Source organism: Phocoena phocoena, chromosome 6 (assembly GCF_963924675.1).
Source record: "Phocoena phocoena chromosome 6, mPhoPho1.1, whole genome shotgun sequence".
NCBI lineage: Eukaryota > Metazoa > Chordata > Mammalia > Artiodactyla > Phocoenidae > Phocoena > Phocoena phocoena.
Window position 1 is genome coordinate 2480702 of NC_089224.1, and position 19275 is coordinate 2499976.

General features: G+C 49.9%; 1 protein-coding gene and 1 pseudogene across 1 annotated transcript in view; both read left to right on the forward strand.

Annotated features, from left to right (window-relative positions):
- Positions 1–13233, forward strand: part of PALLD (palladin, cytoskeletal associated protein) — a 387834-nt gene extending 374601 nt beyond the window's left edge. The window contains exons 15-20 of the mRNA XM_065879773.1: positions 2429–2523; positions 4448–4580; positions 9011–9218; positions 11280–11445; positions 11842–11975; positions 13061–13233. Coding sequence (XP_065735845.1) covers positions 2429–2523; positions 4448–4580; positions 9011–9218; positions 11280–11445; positions 11842–11975; positions 13061–13233 — 909 coding nt within the window. The remainder of the gene's footprint in view (positions 1–2428; positions 2524–4447; positions 4581–9010; positions 9219–11279; positions 11446–11841; positions 11976–13060) is intronic.
- Positions 13234–14113: 880 nt separating this feature from the next.
- On the forward strand, positions 14114–17501 carry LOC136124492 (ferritin heavy chain pseudogene; annotated as a pseudogene).
- Positions 17502–19275: the final 1774 nt, after the last annotated feature.

Genomic DNA, 19275 nt, shown 5'->3' on the forward strand with positions numbered 1-19275 from the left:
CCTCACCTAGGGGTATGTCGCCTGCCTCGTCTTTCCACCGTAAGGGACAGAGCTGGTTACAAACCCAGGGCGAAGGAGCCAAGGGCAGGTATCTGGGGCTCATCCCAGCACTGAGAGCCCTGAGGGGCCAGGGGGCACTGGTTAAAAGAGGCCTCTGAAGGAACCAAACAAGGTAAGAACATCCCGCGAGCAAAATACGTCTACTTGGAAGATTTCACTGGAGTCAGACAAGCTGCTGGGCCCATAAAAATCACCTTAATGTACACACCTGATGTCACAGACCCAGAGAAACACAGTACCAGCAGCGGTGGCGGCAGAGTTAGCAGTGATGATGACATCAAGTACGTCTACTACTAACAAGATCATCATGGATTATATCATTTAATCTTTGCAGCACCCTTGTGAGGTATAGTGCCCCACCTTTTACAAAAGAAGAAATGTAGGCTTGAATAAATTTAGGATTTGCCCAAAGCTTTAGGAGAAAAGTCAAAACTCAAATCCAGGTTAGAGGAGTTTTTTTTTTTTAGCACCATTATCTGCTTCCCCAAATTCAAGGTTAAAGGTTGAATATAACTTTTATCTTTATCTGACTACATAAATCATTAGTTAATACTAACTGCCTTGGTGGATCCTCTGGGTTTTATACCACAAGGAAGAATCCACCCAAATGACGTAACTCTTTAAATCTCTCCAAATTAAAATTATTTGCCGAAGCAGATAGTAAGGAAACCATATCATCAGTTCAGTGGAAGCTGTTTGTGTGAAAACAAAACATACAGTCCCTTGTCCTCAAGCTCCAAAAGGAATCATGGGTCTTCGTGTCCCAGCCGTATGACACATCAGTTGTGTAATTTATAACGGGCTCTTCTAAGCAAGTTATGTCCAGATTTTCTGTAGCAAGTACAGACCGGGAGGGGTTCGATGGGATTGGTGTACAGATTTCAAGCTACTTTAGGGAATCCCAAGTATTTGTAAGCTCAGCGTGAGAGAATTCGTATCGTGTGGCCTGAACTTCAGATACAGTTGATCTGAGTTGGAAATAACTCCCCTCGTAAAGTTATACTTCATCATACTTGGACATTTTCGGGAAAGGCAGCGCTTGTGGCCTCAGTGGAGGAAGGTGCGTGTCCCGCGGTACAAGACCGCTTGAGTCTGTGTTGACAACAGCTCCTGGGTCCTTCCTAACCCTCCCGTCCGCACCGGTACTGTGTCTTTGCCTTTCCTGGTGACTGTGGCCTGAAGAGGTCCAGGCTTTGGGGAGACCCCGAGGGCGCCTCCCTGCATCCTGCCGTGGGGTCCCCCTCCGTGTCCCCGCCAGCGTCCTCTCAAGGGGGGGGACTCAGAAGGCGGTTCAGGACCCACAGAACCCCTCTGCTTTGGTCACCTGTTTGGCCACCTGCAGTGGCAGTGGGGGTCAGGGGTCAACTTTACTTTGACTCGAAGCGCTCCCTTCAGCCTGGAGCTATAGAACTCGGGTGAAGAATCAGTCTGCGTCTCATGTCCCCGCCCCGCGTACTCCCTCTCGGTCATCGTCAGGGTTTAGGTGTCCTCCTGCTCGTCCTCCGGGGCCCGGCGAGGAGCGAGCGGAGGAGACCATCTGCTTTGCTGCTCTGCTGGATGCAGGGAGAGATGAGTCCAGATCAGAAGGCGAAGTGGCAGGGCCATTGGTTCCTGTCGCCCGGCCCCTCTACGTGTTGCTGTGTGTCCCGAGCCGGCACTTATCCGATTCCCAGTCGACAAATTTGAGGGAGAAGACAGCGCGTGTAGCCAGGTGTTACCATAACTTTATATGGGGTATAATCTATAGAACTATTGACTCACTGTGTTTTACACCTGAAGCTGATATAATATTGTTACGTGAACGATACTTCAGACAAGATCAGGTGTGTTCAGGGTGGGGTGGCTGTAGACTTTATACTTCAAATAAAAATTCTCTTTAAAGATTATAAAATACAGCTTTTCGTTAGAATTAGGTCCTTACCATGTGACCGTCATGGGTTCAGGCATTAACTGGTTCCGGTTTTAAAAGCTCAAATATTCTCACTTTATGGGGCCAGGGTGTCCCATAGTCGTCACCCTTGCCCCAGGCATGCTTGTCACGTAACGCTTCTTTTTTCATGCCGGCCGCCCTTTCAGTGTGCGGTTTGGGAAGGGGTACCACGAACATTTAATAAACATGTAACTAAAAAGAAGACTGAAATGATCTGGTTTGATTTCAGAGTTAGCTCCACACAGTAGGTATGTAGCCTTGAAAGTGGCCTCATCCCAAGACGTCCCGGGGGGCGTGTTTCAGAGACAGGCTGGGGGCGCGCTGCTGCGGCGCGCAGGTCTGCGGGGAAGAGCGCCCTGTGAGACCGGGGCAGGCGTGGCGGTGACGGGGGCGGTGCTGGGGCGCTGCCGCTAACCGTCGGCCCCTCTGTCCCCGCAGGGCCGCGTCAGCTGCACGGGACGGCTGATGGTGCAGGCCGTGAACCAGAGAGGCCGCAGCCCCCGCTCGCCCGCCGGCCAGCCTCACGGCAGAAGGTATCCCTCGCGTCCCTTCCCGGGCGCCGCTCCTCACGGTCACTATAACCCAGCGCTGCCAGCATCTCGGGGACACCACAGGAGAGAACGTACTTGGGGGACGGGATGGGGACACAGCAGGAAGCGTGGTGGCGTGTGGCTCCTTTCTAGTTGGGGGCGGGGTGGAGGACGTACCGGCTGGGCCCGGCGCCCTCCGACACGTGCCGCGTGTGGGCGGGCGGCAGCCACGTCACCGCGGACACGCTGGTCGGTGGCACCCAGGCTCTAGCCACGCTTTCCTCACCAGCATCACGTGGGCTGCCCCCTGGGTTTCCTAAGATCGGCTCGTGTGCGAAGGTTCCTTGTCCGGTCGCTTAGGTCACAAGCCTGTCTCAGACCCTAGCCTCGTAGGTCAGACTTGCCCCGTGGCGCCGAGCGAGTGCACGTGAGGATGGGCAGCGGGGCCGTGGTTCCCAGGGACACACGTGGCTACAGATGGGGCCGGTGACTGGGCCATCCGGCCCCTGGGCCTAGCACAAGGGAGGACATGCCAGTGAGGCCACCGGAGGAGCAGGACACGGCAAGCTGCAGCGGGCAGGCCCACGCCCCACGCGGGCTTGTGCCGGCGTTTGGGAGGCAGCTTCGGCCTCAGCACTCGCAGGTCTGATGCAGGCTTCTTGGGGCGGGGCTTGGCGCACGGCATCACCTGCCCCCGCGCCTGTGAGCACAGCACAGCTGCAGCAGGTCCGTTCTCTCCGGCCTCACTCGGGGCCTTCCGTGCATTTCAGCCCTTTGTGGGCCGCTGACTCCCGAAAGGGCATTGTGCTCGTAAATGAGACCTGATGGGTGAAGGCCGGTGATTACTAGCGTATTATACGAATTTTTCATTTGCTTTGCTCCTACTTTTGCTACTGAAGTGTTTCTTAACTTACCTCCCAGTGATCTCCGGCAGGGTTATAACGTTTCCACCCCTCACTCCTAAGTCTTCCCTGCAGTCACTTTAAATCATACTGCTCTTAAAGGCGGCTCTGGTAGCACACTCAAAACCAAGAAAGGTGCACAAAATCTGGGAGATGTGCACAATTTTATGTTAAAGCAAAAGAAAAGAAGAAAAATGACTGCCTGAGGCATATGGTTAACGGATACAGAAGAAAACCTGCCTGAAGTGTGATTTGTTTTCCTGGTTAATATGAAAAGAAATTTTTATTAGAATGATATTCATTCTTTTAATTTCCTGCAAGTTTACAGTCACAGTGGAAGCTGTCCTGATTTCTGTTGAAAAATAGTCGGTAATTAATGAGCAACAGTTGCTGCCGCTTCAAATACAGCTTTAAAAATATTTATTTAGCAAAAAGTAAATAGGTTACTGTTAGTTCCCCATTTCCCCCTTTCACGATTTATGCTAGCTGTAAGGGTTAGGATACCAGATTATTTGAAGTCTGCAATTAGCAGATTATTAAATGTATAATAAACTTCCAAACGAAACAAGATTTTGTTTTACTAACTTTCTTTATGGTGTGAACCCTGGGATTAGGAGCTAGGGAAGCAGGTAAGGAAATTATATTATTGCCCCATGTGTTACAGAGAAGAGATAGCTAAGAACCTGACAATACCTACTGTCTGTTTATGTATATTACCTATCATTTATGTGTCGTTCTCCTTCCTCCTCCTCCCCCTTCTTTCCATCTGTCTGTATTTATCTATGTGTCATTCTCCCTCCCTCTTTGTCTGCCCCCATCTTTCTTTCCATCTATTTAACTATATTTGAGGCATTCTCCCTCCCCTCCCCCATCCTTCCCTCTGTGTGTATCTGTGTGGCATTCTCCCTCCCTCTCTCTCTGCCCCCATCTTTCTTTCCATCTGTCTATATTGTCTGTCTTTGTGGCGTTCTCCCTCCCCTCCCCCATCTTTCTTTCCATCTGTTGGTTTTCTCTCTCGTCCGAAGGTCTCGTTCGAGATCCAGGGACAGTGCCGACGAAGGTGAACCGATTCAGGAGCGATTCTTCCGACCGCACTTCCTGCAGGCTCCCGGGGACCTGACGGTCCAGGAGGGCAGGCTCTGCAGGATGGACTGTAAGGTGAGGGGCTTGGGTGCCTCCCTTCTCCCTGCAATACCGCTTCCCTTTAGTTCCTTTTGGGGAAATTATGCAAAGTATACATCTTTAAAATGTTTCCTAGCAGAAGAGGAGAGAAAATGAGTGGAACATACTAATATTTATATATGTTTCAAATCATTCTTTTCCTTGATTTTTAAGTTTTTGTTGAATATGTCCTTTACCGAGAACCCTGTGTACCATACTCCAGAAAGTGAACTGGGAGGTTTTATCTCTGAGTCGCCCTTTTTGTTGAAGTAATGACTGTGTTGAATCTGTTCTCTGTCCTGATCTTACTTATATTTACTCTGTTTTCATACAAATTCTGTATGCACACACCTACTATCTCTGGCCTCCCATTTCCTGTTTCTAAGAGACATCCAAGCAGCACCTTCATTCCATCGACAGTAGGGCTTCGTAACCAGGTCCTGGGGTGAGCAGGTCTCATCAGGTGTGTGGGCCTGAAATTACACGGGAGGTTGTATGTGGTACACCTGCCATCAGCTTCCCAGAGGACCTCGAGGCCAAAAATGTGTAGGAATCACTGGTCTGAAATTTTTTGATTGTTTTGTGTTTTTGCCCCATTATTTATTGACCTTAAATTTAAATTTTAGCTCTGAAATATGAATACGCTTTTAAAAAAGCAATTTGGGCTCTCTCTGCTGGTTGTCTCTGGAATTGCAGAACGCAAGATGTAAGGCACTTAGAGGGTTAACTCTGGGCTTGTAGAAATGTATAAAAAGCTTGTAGAAATGTATAAAATACTTTCCAGCGTAATTTTTCAATATAAATTTATTTTTTGGCTGCGTTGGGTTTTCGTGGCTTCTCATTGCGGTGGCTTCTCATTTTGGAGCACAGGCCCTAGGCGTGCGGGTTCAGTAGTTGTGGTACGTGGGCTCAGTAGTTGTGGCTCGCGGGCTCTAGAGCGCAGGCTCAGTAGTTGTGGCGCACGGGCTCAGCTGCTCCGTGTTATGTGAGATCTTCCCAGACTAGGGATCAGACCGGTGTCCCTTGCATTGGCAGGTGGGTTCTTAACTACTGCACCACCAGGGAAGTCCCTCCAGCGTAATTTTTTAAATTTTTATTTTATATTGAACTATAGTTGATTAACAGTGTTGATAGTTTCAGGTGTACAGCAAAGTGATTCAGTTATGCATATGCATGTATCTATCCTTTTTCCAAGTTCTTTTCCCATTTAGGTTATTACAGAGTGTGGAGCAGAGTTCCCTGTGCTCAGTACAGCAGGTCCTTGTTGGTTATCTGTTTCGTAAACAGTAGTGTGTACATGTCAGCCCCAGTCTCCCAATTCATCCCTCCCTGCCCCCACCCTTCCCCCCTGGTAACCATAAGTTCATTCTCTAAGTCTGTGAGCGTGTTTTGTAAATTAGTTCATTTGTATCAGTTTTTAGATTCCACATATGGTCTTTCTCTGTCTGACTTACTTCCCTCAGTATGATCATCTCCAGGTCCATCCATGTTGCTGCAAATGGCATTATTTCATTCTTTTTTATGGCTGAGTAATACTCCATCGTATGTATGTGCCACATCTTCTTTATCCATTCATCTGTTAAGGGACACTTAGGTTGCTTCCATGTCCTGGCTATTGTAAATAGAGCTGCAGTGAACGTTGTGGTACATGACTCTTTGAATTATGGTCTTCTCAGGGTATATGCCCAGTAGTGGGGTTGCTGGTTCATATGGTAGGTCTATTTTTAGTTTTTTAAGGAACCTCCATACTGTTCTCCATAGTGGCTGTATCAATTTACATTCCCACCAGCAGTGCAAGAGTGTTCCCTTTTCTCCACCCCCTCTCCAGCATTTATTGTTTGTAGACTTTTTGATGATGGCCCTTCTGACTGGTGTGAGGTGATACCTCACTGTAGTTGTGATGTGCATTTCTCTAGTAATCAGCAGTGTTGAGCATCTTTTCGTGTGCCTGTGTATGTCTCCTTTGGAAAAATGTCTGTTTAGGGCTTTGGCCCATTTTTTGATTGGGTTGTTGTTTGATGTTTGTTTTTTGGTTTTTTTTGTTATTGAGCCACGTGAGCTACTTGTACATTTTGGAGATTAATTCCTTGTCAGCTGCAGTGTTTGCAACAATTCTTTTTACAGTATAAGTATACAGATTGAGTTTATATATATACAGCGTGTATATATTTATACGTTGTGTATTTATTTGGGGTCTGTAACTGAGAATTCATACAGACCACCCGTAAAATGACATTTGAGTCCACAGGGGAAATTTTCTTTTAGAAAATTAGATGATACCAAGGGATTACTATTAATTTTAATTTTAGGTATAAAAAGGGAACTGTGACTCTGTAAGAAAAATCTGTTCTTTTAGAACGATACTTCATAAAGTCTCAAGTATAAAGCTTGGGGTCTATTTTTAAAATATGAAAATTAGAAAAGAGAGCGAATCTAGGTGATGGCTACACGGAGATTCACAATATTATCGGCTCTACTTTTGATCGCATTTAAGAAAGAAATCATAGCACTTAATTTTTCTGCGAGTGACACAGCTGTCCTTGAAATGCCTGCCTTTAAAAGAATATTGGAAACAAAAGGTAATCTGTTGATTTTACTGTTATGATCAGACCAGGAGAAATGTGGAAAATCTGTTCCAGTGTATTTACGCTTTAAGAGGGAAAAAAGAATCATGGGAACAGGCCAGTCGCTAAGGCAGCTGCTGGGCCCCCGACTCGCTCCCCGGACACTGACTGCCCCAGCCGGCTCTCAGCCTCCGGGAGTAAACGCCTCTGCTTCCCCCCGTTCCCACGGCAGCCAGAGCCGCCCACCTGTCCAGGCTGGGGCCCGCTTACAGTGACCCAGTTCCTGAGGTCAGGCTCGCCTTGCTGGGCCTCAGAGGGAGAGGACTCGGCCTTCCCCTCTGCCCGGCCGCGCAGCTCTGGCCCAGGTGGGCCCAGAGTGCGTGCGGCGTCTCCCTCCTAAACCTGCTGCGGCCTCGCCGGTACCTGACCGGCCAGGAGGGCCAGGTGTGCAGCCCCGGGCGGGAAAGCCCACCCCCTTCCTCCGTGCACCTGAGCTGGCCTGACAGGTAGAGCGGGCGTGGAGCGCCGGGGCGGCAGGTGGACGGATGGGAGGCTGCAGAGCCTGGCCCGCTTTTAGCCAGTGATTTGTTTTCTGTAAATCCCTAGGCCTTTGCTGTGTGTGTTTGTTGGGGGTGAGGCATCTTGGGGGCAGTATACGTGAGCGTCACACAGCACGAGTGCAATTTGTGAGTTCTCTGGCTGATTTTGGCAGAGCTGATTCTCAGAAGAATTGCTTTACAGTCCCACTGACATCTTTCCGTATGTGATTTCCCACTGGTACATTTGGGGTAGGGGTGAAAGGGCCTTCCTTACTGGTGCTTTTCTTCCCGTTCAGAATGCAGGGCCCTAGAGTAAAGAGCTGACAGACAGTGGCCACCCCTCCCCTCACTGAACACCATACTATTAGCCATTAAACGTGCTTTTGTCTGATCTCTGGTCAGCACGACTGTCATGGTCTGGAGAGTGGTTTTTCTGTTTTTTTTTTTTTTTAACGTTTCTATTGTGAGGCTTATTTGTTGAGATGGCTTTCTGGGTAATTTCGTATGGCTCCTATTACTTTCAAGGATTATAAAATAATAACAGCCCTGTGTCTTAATGGCTGCATTAACTAATGTCTCCGCAGCTACAGCAGCCTTGATGAGAGGCTTTGTCGTGAACCGTGTGAGCTGAGTGTGAGTCCTTGTCATGGTTGGACATCTTTTTTCCAAAGGGCTCAGAGCCCTGGGCTGACATCACCCTCAGCATCTATAACCTGGGTGAGGAAAGACGATGGCGAATGTTTTTAGTCCCCATCTCACTTTTCTCTGGGTTGCTCTATAAGAAATGTTTAGAAGTGAGCCCGTGTGTGCCGAGAAACTATTCAAAGATTTTAAGCAGAAGAGAAATGTGGGCTTCCCTGGTGGTGGTGCAGTGGTTAAGAATCCGCCCACCAATGCAGGGGACACGGGTTCGAGCCCTGGTCCGGGAAGATCCCACATGCCACGGAGCAACTAAGCCCGTGCACCACAACTACTGAGCCTGTGCTCTAGAGCCCACGAGCCATAACTACTGAGCCCACGTGCCACAACTACTGAAGCCCATGCGCCTAGAGCCCGTGCTCCGCAACAAGAGAAGCCATTGCACTGAGAAGCCCGCGCACCGCAACAAAGACCCAACGCAGCCAAAAGTAAATAAATAAGTGAGTAAGAAACGTGACCTGATGCTAAGAGCCTCATGTCCTGAAGGAGGAGTCTGTGCCGGTGTCTTAGGTGATGCTAAGAGCCTCATGTCCTGAAGGAGGAGTCTGTGCCGGTGTCTTAGGTGTTCGTGACTTCGCTCTGTTTCTGTAGCAGAGGAATTCATTCGCATTTCTTCCCGGTTTAGGTCAGTGGGCTGCCAACCCCCGATCTCAGCTGGCTGCTGGACGGCAAGCCCATCCGCCAGGACAGCACCCACAAGATGCTGGTGCGAGAGAACGGGGTGCACTCTCTGATCATTGAGCCCGTCACGGCCCGGGACGCCGGTGTCTACACGTGCATGGCCACCAACCGGGCTGGACACAACTCCTTCAGCCTGGAACTCGTGGTCGCAGGTAAGTCCCGGGAACCTCTCCCAGGGTGAGCGTCAGATGTAGAAGCAAACTAACCCATGTGGAAAGTGCATCAAACCGCTGAAAAAAATAGACCATTATCATCAACGTGTTAAGACCTGGCAAGTCAGAAACATCACTTTTTCTTCGCTGTAGCCATAGTTATTTTTCTTCCCTTCCCCCGTCAGCCTGGCAGCCAGAGAAGAGGGTTTGAGCAGTTTTTCTGGGCCATTCCCCTTCTCCTGGGCCCCCAGGAACCAGACGAGGTGGGAGAATGTGCTCACACGGCAAGTTCTGCACGTAGACCTAGCTTTTGAAGCCATGTGCAGTGATTTCAGAATTCAAAACTTTGAAACACTGTCATCTACCCACCATGTCATAGACAGATTCAACTCAGGCTTGCTTTTCAATTGATTATATATCTTTACGAAATTCACCTACCAGAATAAAGTTCTGCCCTCAGGTATGGGAAATGAGTTTATGGAAAGGTTCGGTGTCCGCAGGAGCTGAGCCTGAGTTGAGAGCCTGTTCTCTGTGCTCATCTGAAAACAGCAGAACAGCGTTTATTTCTCACCACTGCACGCAAAGCGCTCACTTGGTCCCCACGGCAGCCCCATGAGGCAGCCAGCCAGTGGGAATTAGGAGAGAGGAAGTGACTTTCCCAGGGGCCAGGCTGCGGTGCCCCTCTGGTGCCGGGAGCCTTCGAGCTCCTGGGGGAGACAGCAGCAGCGGGGACGCAGCGGGCGGCCCGGCTACAGTCCGGGCTGGGGATTCTCGTGACAACAAACACCCAGACGTGTTCACACAAAAACATGGGCAGCGTGCAGCCTGTGTGTCAGACCCGCTTCAGTTTCACTCCTTCCTCCAGCCCGCCCGCCTCAAAACTCAACTGTTGGGGTCCCCCCCCGAGGTGCCCCCGTCGGCACTTCCGGGGGAAGTCGGGGCTCGGCTCCCAGCCCAGCCCTCGTTTTCCGGCTGTGTCCTCTGGCAGGCCCGCCTCTGCAGCTGAGCGTCCCCGAACGGAAAAGGGGGGCCGTGATGCTTAGAGTTGAAGGACTAAGTCGTGGCACAAGGACGAAATCCTGTGGAGCTCTGCGTACCCACGAGCCTGCCTAGCCAAGCTCCAGAGGTAGCTGTGAGACTACTGTGGAGGGTGGCTGCGACCCAAGGCCCGTCTTACACATTTATGCTCTTTTGAAAACTGGGACCCAAGGAAGAGCACCGAGTGAGGTCTCTTCCCAGAGTAGCCCAGGTCAAGTAACCACAGAAGGTCCAATAAAAATTAACCCTCTACGTAATTCAAGGTCATAGAGGGCCGTAGGTTTTTAAAAATCTCAGGTAGAACGTTCACCTTTGCTTTGCTATTATTTGTCACAGAGGAGGGAGTGCAGAAGGCCGCACTCAGACTCATTGTTGGCAGCTAGGATGATGGTAGCTAAGGCTTCCTCTTCCTCTGGGACTGTTGCCACCGCAGATCCAAGGGAACACTGAGAGTGTTACTAACAGTTCTGATTTGTCCAGACTGGGTAATAGTCGTCGTTTTCATAGCTTTCTTCAAAGAAATACAAATTGGAACTTGTGTAGAATGCACGTTCCTAGTGTTGAGGTAACTAGTTAAAGCTGCCTCTCCTCGTTTCCCCCTTTGTAGCCTGTGGTATGTCTCTCTTAAGCCAGGACCTAGAAATCTCAGAGTGTCTCGGCCAGCAGGGCGGGAATCTAGGGGATCAGCACCGCTAGATGGCAGCGGTGGGCTGAGGCAGGGACCCTCATCAGTCACCAGCCTGACGGAGGTCCCCCCCCCCCCCAAAGCACGCAGGCAGGCGCTCTGGGGAGCAGGTGCGGGCCTGCCGGACTTGTACTGATTGAGGAGAGAAAGGCGTGGAACGAAGGGTAGGAACCCCTCTTGGTGGAGGAGGGGTAACTTGGAGAGAGGACCAGCATGCTGCCACCTGAAGGGGACAACGACGTCAGCCAAGTTGAGCGGTATTGCTGAAAGCACCTCCGTTCTTCTGTGGTACCTTTTGCGCCCGTCACGGGTAGGTAATCCGTCTCGTGTCTTTGCAGCTAAGGAAGCGCACAAGCCCCCCGTGTTCCTCGAGAAGCTGCAGAACACGGGGGTGGCGGACGGGTACCCGGTGCGGCTGGAATGCCGGGTGTCCGGGGTGCCGCCGCCGCAGATATTTTGGAAGAAGGAAAACGAGTCGCTCACTCACAGCACGGACCGCGTGAGGTGAGAGCCCACGGGGCCGCCCCCCACCCGCGGGGGGTCCTGATGGTCCCAAAGGAAGGTGCACAGCACGCGCCTGTGTGCACCGCCCCCGGGCCAGCCCCCACCCCCGCGCCTGCGCTTTGCGGAGGCTGCCCCGCTGTGTGGTGCGGCGGCTCCCCGCCTAACGCAGGCAGTGCTTTGCGGGGGCAGATGCTCCCCCTGGGAATTAAGTGCTCGGCTTCCTTCAGCCTCCCGGCCTCTCCGCTCTCTCATTAGCTGTCACGGGCTGGCGGCCTCTGCAGAATTAGGGACCCTGTTACCGCTGCTTGCACAGTTCTGTTGCTCCTGAGCTAATGAGAAGCGATGCTTCGTGTCCTGAAACATTTCGAGCCCTATGACCGTGTCTGTCTCTTGCAGCCTGCACCAGGACAACTACGGCTACGTGTGTCTACTCATCCAGGGAGCCACCAAGGACGACGCTGGCTGGTACACGGTGTCGGCCAAGAACGAGGCCGGGATCGTGTCCTGCACGGCCCGGCTGGACGTCTACAGTGAGTACCCCTCCCTCTCGCCTCCATGCATTATTGGTTCCTTCAGTTACAACAAGGCGGGCGTCAGCACACCTAGTCACGTTACTCTGATCGGATCAACAACTCTAGCGCTTTATTTGCCAGAAATTTCACACTGCTCTTTCTCTTTCTATTTATAGTTTCTCAACATTAATAGTGAACCTCGCCAGAAGAACAGTGCCCAAGTATCACTCAGGAACTTTGCATTTTTAGCAAAACGTGCATGTGGATTTCTCTGGTGTCGGCTACCCAGCTGTGGCTTTCTTACCCAGCACCCTTAGGGGTTAACACCAGGCAAAGGCATAAGCACAGATTTTTCACATTTTGTGACTGCCTTGTGCAAATGACTGCCTTTTAACATTTCTCCCTAAGCTATGATCCTGTCACAGCATCTTAATTCACTCTGAACGTGTGGCCCGTTGAACCTGGAATGCATCCTTTCTGTGGCTCAGTGCTTTGTGTTAACATACCTTAAGCAGTTCAGCAGTAGGTTTGTGAGTGTTTGTGTACGTGTATTTGTGTACATGCATCCCAGATTGAAAGAAGAAAGTTCTTACTAAGTTTACAAACTAGCCCAGTAGCAATATGTGATCTAGTGACAAGAACACCACTAGGAAAAATTCAGAACTGGTTTCACACATAAGAAAGGACTGGCCTCAACCTTCCCTATCGCCCGGTTCCTTTCAAACAATTTGTGTTAGAACACCCATCCAGAATACCTGATGACTGCCATTACTGTGGCATTTACACATTTTGAGCTTTGAAGTTTTTTTCGAAGTGAGAATCAGGAAGTGTAGCCGCCATTTCAGAGGACTCCCCGAGCTGCATGCAGTGAGCACTGACTATCAAGATAAACCACACACTGTCTCTGTTCCCGAGCTGCTGTAGGCCCACCGCCCTGTGTAGGCAGTAAATCTGCAACATGTGAGGAGACGGCAGAACCACCCGTACACTTTAGGACTTCTACCGTGGACGTGTTCGGTCTTTTGCAAAGAACGCGTGCCTGGTACACAGCCAGAGCCCTGCTGCCTGGTTACAGATTCTGAGTTCCGTGTTGTGTCTTGCAGCCCAGTGGCAGCAGCCCCCGCCGAGCACCAAGCCGAAGCGGGTGCGGCCCTCGGCCAGCCGCTACGCCGCGCTCTCGGACCAGGGACTCGACATCAGGGCTGCGTTCCAGCCCGAGGCCAGCCCGTCCCACCTGATGCTGAGCCCCGGCCTGGTGGAGAGCGAGGACCTGTGAGCTGGCGCTCTCCGCGGAGCCCAGACGCTGAAACCACTGCTGCCTTGACCCACACCCTCCTCTGTCACGGGACGTAAAAGGCAGAAACATACCTTTGGCTCTAAGAAACAAAAGGACACCAAAATCCTACTTTTCTTCCTGGTAAACCAGACGTAGAGGCTGCGTACGCGATGCTGATTGATAGGAATGCACACCTTGCACGGAGAATTCACATTCATCAGCCAATTTTAAACTTTGGGAAGTGCTGCAGTTCAGGGGGTCTGAAATGCCAAAGTGCTAACGGAAAAAAGGTGACCACGACCTGTGTTGTCCCGAGTGTCTTCTAACTAGGTCAAGACCCTCGTTCTTAACCTTTTTTTCTTTACGTGTAGTATTTTCTTTTCTTGTTACCTTGGTAGGGCGCTTACTTACAAACCATATTAAAAGAATGCGAAGTACTCTGAATAAAGAAGAGGCATATTGCAGTCCATTCCACGAAGGGCATCCCAACCACCCAAGTGACCGAGGTGTGTAGTATCTGGAGGAGACGGGTCTGGAAGGGGCGGAGAGGAGAGGGAAAGGAAGCACGACCAGACAGACTGCGCTCACTTAGGTGAAAGCGGCGGAGCACGAGACGGCAAAGGCCAGGCTTTTCTTTGCTTTTCTTCACACTTAACCTAAAATAGAAGCGACAAGACACCGCCATTCCCAAGTCGGGAACTCGAGGGTCAGCCGGAGGGAACCTCGTGCTCGGGACACTGCAGTGTCGGAGCTGGCGCCGCAGCGGGAGGTTGAGGTGCACACTGCAAGTTGAATATGGGCTGAGCTGCGAGATTGTCATGGATCAGAGACAGCCTGTGGGCGCTAGTCTACTTGGGGAGACAAAGACGGGGGTGCCAGCATGCATTTTCTCCATGGCACCGCCATACGGTGAGTGGAAACTATTCACTTCCCTGCTGCCACGAGACCTTTTGCCTTAAGAAGGTGCTGGGTTCCAAGTAGTTTGTAAAGGCATCTCGGCAAAGACTGCATTCTGAATGCCTGTGATTCTGCATCAACTAGATGGAGTGGATTCTGACCAGACTTGACGGCTTTAAGTCAGAACCAATAAACTTTAAAAAGGAGAAAAAAGCAAATTTGGGCTGATATTATAAAACCTGAGTCTTTAATGGTACTTTCCTACGAAGAGAACACACTGTATGCCTTATGCAAAACACATTTCTCTCTCGTTATTTATAATACAAATGTTGAACTCTCTTAGCTCAGTTACTCCATTCAATACGTAGTATTTTTTAAGTACTTTTGTATCTGTGTGCCACCGTGTATATCCCATTGCACTGCTTCACATGGACAGCTTTCTACTTCCTTGTAAGAGCACCAACCAAGCGAGCTTTAAATGCCAGGCTGGAGCTCCGGTGCCCACGTTCGGAGCAGAGTGGCACACGTGTCTCTGACCACACCTACGTGCATTGCTGATGTCGGATTTCAGACACCGTGCGAAGTCTCTCCTGGACCTTTCTATAGTGTAGAATTATGACTTAACATCATCTCTTACTTGCCAAATTTTTCTGAATGTGACTTCTTGCTGATTTGCTGGGTTTGGGATTAAGTAGCATTACTTTGCCACCTTTCGTGTATTTATAAAGAAATAAGTACGATCTTACCACTCTGGATTGTTGTGGATTTAACATCAATAAATATTTAACAAATAATAGTTGCAATTTTGTGAAGCAAATACTCAGTCGTTTTCATTTTCTATTGCTTGCTGTAATAAACTGGTACAGACTAGAACCACTGTGTCTGCTGCAGGTGCATTCTCACCCGAGCGCAAGCGCCTGGGACAGAATTGGGCTCCTTGTGGCCGTAGGACGGGGTCCCACGTGGTCTGTCAGCGGGGGCACTGGGCTGCTACAGGCCGCGTCACCCCCCCTACCTCACCAAAACCGGCAGTGAGAATCTCCCTGGGGACAAATCCCTCTCACGCTTTGACTGTGGTCAAGGAGAGTCCCGTGCCTTTTAAGGGACCATCTGATCTGGGATCTGCGTGTGGGTGAGAGAGAAGGGGGGTGCACCCCAGGGTGGGGGACGCTGGCAGCCGGCTCAGAACCCTGCCTGCCTCAGCAGTTTACCAGACACATGCCCGTGAGTAACTGGATCCTGTGATCCCCCGGGAAAGCGTCCTGCAGCCACACACCATAGCCGCTCTCTTAGGGATTAAGTATACGGGGTTCTGGCTCAAGAGGTCCTCCCCCAGACACACCAGATCCGCTACTACATACAGACCCATTTCCTCCGAAAGAAACCTCAGGTGAATGAGAACAGACCCAGGTCACAACAGGAGGGGCTGAGGCACAGCCTCACTGTGACCCCCACTGCCCGGCACGGTGACCCACAGTGAGGAGGGAACTCAACCCCAAGCTTTCCCCGGGGAGTGAAGGGTTTGAACCCCTCACCAGGACCCCACCTTTTAAGGCCTGCCTCTGAGACCAGCCCCCAAGACGTGTAGCTTTGAAAGCCAACGGGGCTTCTGTCCATGAGACAAGGCTGTGGGGCACTGGGAGATGCTTCTTCCAGGGCTGCATGGACTGGGCCAGCACAGAGGCCGCCAACTGAAAAGCGCCCAGACCCTCTGTGAAAGAGGCTTCTTTGCTTACGTTCAGCCTGAGGGACAGACATCTAGCTGGACACGTGTCAGGCCAACCCGAGTGCTCTCCAGAAACCCCCAAGGGCAGGCACTGTCTTCACGCCATCCCTCTGCCTCCAGATTGCCACTAGCTCCCGTAAAGGGGCCCGTGCACTGGCCTGGGGCCCAGGGGACACCTGAATGGCCTAGCTCTGCCGGCCAGGGGGGCTTACATTTGCGAGTCCCATAAGTCTATAACAGAGAAACAGTTCTTACCCTGCTATCCCCCGGGGCAGAGCACACAGGCAGCACACTGAAGCACCCCACTCTCTCTGTGACACAGGGCAGTGGTCTTCACAGCTATGGCATAAGGGGCAGGCTTCTAATTAAACACACACCTAGGGGCCGACTGCAACCCTCTCCAGAGGGGGGCCCTGTCCCAGTTCACCTGTGTCTCGAAGCAAGGAGTGGGTACATGAGTAGCAACCAGGTGTGGCTGCCACCCACTGTGATTTTAAATCTTCCAACAAAAGTCCAGGACCATAAGGCTTCCCAGGTGAATTCAATCAAACATTTAGAGAAGAGCTAACACCCATCCTCAAACTCTTCCCAAAAATTGCAGAGGAAGGAACACTCCCAAGCTCATTCTACAAGGCCACCATCATCACCCTGATACCAAAACCAGACAGAGATATCACAAAAAAAGGAAATTACAGGCCAATATCACCGATGAACATAGAGGCAAAAATCCTCAACAAAATACTAGCAAACAGAATCCAACAGCACATTAAAAGGATCATTCACCATGATCAAGTGGGATTCATCCCAGGGATGCAAGCGTTCTTCAATATACGCAAATCAATCAATGTGACACACCATATTAACAAATCGAAAAACAAAGAGCATCATCTCGACAGTCCTCGCGGAGAGTCGCCGCAGTTTCTTGCTTCAACAGTGCTTGGACGCAACCCGGCGCTCGTCCCCCGCTCCGGCCGGCCGCTCAGAGCCAGCCCTCGCCGCCACCTCACAGCGCCCTCCGACCGCCCCAAGGTCCCCGCCGCCGTTACAGCGCCGCGCAGCCACCGCCACCGTTTCACCTCAGCCGCCCGCCACGACGACCGCGTCCCCCTCGCAGGTGCGCCAGAACTACCACCAGGTCTCGGAGGCCGCCATCAACCGTCAGATCAACCCGGAGCTCTACGCCGCCTACGTCTACCTGTCCGTGTCGTACTATTTTGACCACGATGATGAGGCTTTGAAGAACTTTGCCAAATACTTTCTTCACCAGTCTCGTGAGAAGAGGGAACATGCTGAGAATCTGATGAAGCTGCAGAACCAACGGGGTGGTGGCCGAATCTTCCTTCGGGATATCAAGAAACCAGACCGTGATGACTGGGAGAATGGGCTGAATGCAATGGAATGTGCGCTACACTTGGAAAAGAGTGTGACTCAGTCACTACTGGAACTGCACCAGCTGGCCACGGAGAAAAATGACCCCCATTGGTGTGACTTCATTGAGACTCATTATCTGAATGAACAGGTGAAATCCATTAAAGAATTGGGTGACCACGCAACCAACTTGCGCACAATGGGGGCCCCCGAATCTGGCATGGCACAGTATCTCTTGGACAAGCACACCCTGGGAAATAGTGATAATGAGAGCTAAGCCTTAGGCTGGCTTCCCGTAGCCACAGGGGGTGACTTCCCTGGTCACCAAGGCAGTGCATGCATGTTTGGGTTACATTTACCTTTTCTGTAAGTTGTACCAAAACATCTACAAGTCCTTTCCTTAGTACCATTCCTTCAAATAAAGTAATTTGGTACCCCCCCCCAAAAAAAAGCATCATCTCAATAGACACAGAAAAGGCTTTTGACAAAATTCAACAGCCACTTATGATAAAAACTCTCCAGAAAGTGGGCATAGAGGGAACCTACCTCAACATAGTAAAGGTCATATACCACAATCCCACAGCCAACATCATTCTCAATGGTGAAAAACTGAAAGCATTTCCTCTACGATCAGGAACGAGACAAGGATGTCCACTCTCACCACTATTATTCAACATAGTTTTGGAAGTCCTAGCCATGGCAATTAGAAGAAAAAGAAATAAAAGGAATACAAATTGGAAAAGAAGTACTAAAACTGTCACTGTTTGCAGGTGACATGATACTACACGTAGAAAATCCTAAATATATTACCAGAAAACTACTGGAGCTCATCAGTGAATTTGGTAAAGTTGCAGGATACAAAAATAATACACAGAAATCTCTTGCATTCCTGTACACTAACAACAAAAGATCAGAAGGAGAAATTAAGGGAAAAATCCCACTGACCATCGCAACAAAAAGAATCAAATACCTAAGAATAAACCTACCTAAGAAAGCAAAAGACCTGTACTCAGAAAACTACAAGACACTGATGAAAGAATTCAGAGACAACACAAACAAATGGAGAGATATACCACATTTTTGGATTGGAAGAATCAATATTATGAAAGTGACTATACTACCCAAAGCAATCTACAGATTCAATGCAATCCCTATGATATTTCTTAAAGAATTAGAACAAAAATATTTTATAATTTCTATGGAGACACAGAAGACCTCAAATAGCCAAAGGAATCTTGAGAAAAAAAAACAGAGCTGGAGGAATCAGACTATACCTGACTTTGTACTACAAATCTCAAGTAATCAGAACAGTATGGTACTGTCACAAAGACTGAAATACAGATCAGTGGAACAGGATAGAAAGTCCAGTGATATACCCACATACATATGGTCAATTAATCTATGATGAACAAGGCAAGAATATACAATTGGGAAAACACAGTCTCTTCAATAAGCGGTGCTGGGAAAAGTGGACAGCTACATGTAAAAGAATGAAATTACAACACTCCCTAACACCATACACAAAAATAAACTCAAAATGGATTAAAGATATAAATGTAAGGCCAGACATTATAAAACTCTTAGGAAAAAACATAGGCAGAACACTCTTTAACATAAAACACAGCAAGATCTTTTTTTTTTTTTTTTTTGCGGTACGCGGGCCTCTCACTGTTGTGGCCTCTCCCGCTGCGGAGCACAGGCTCCGGACACGCAGGCTCAGCGGCCATGGCTCACGGGCCCAGCCGCTCTGCGACATGTGGGATCCTCCCAGACCAGGGCATGAACCCATGTCCCCTGCATCGGCAGGCGGACTCAACCACTGTGCCACCAGGGAAGCCCCAGCAAGATCTTTTTTGACCCACTTCCTAGAGTACTGAAAATAAAAACAACAATAAACAAATGGAACCTAATTAAACTTAAAAACTATTGCATAGCAAAGGAAACGATAAACAAAACGAAAAGACAACCTATGGACTGGGAGAAAATATTTGCCAACAATGCAACCAACAAGGGATTAATCTCCAAAATATACAAACTTATGCAGCTCAATA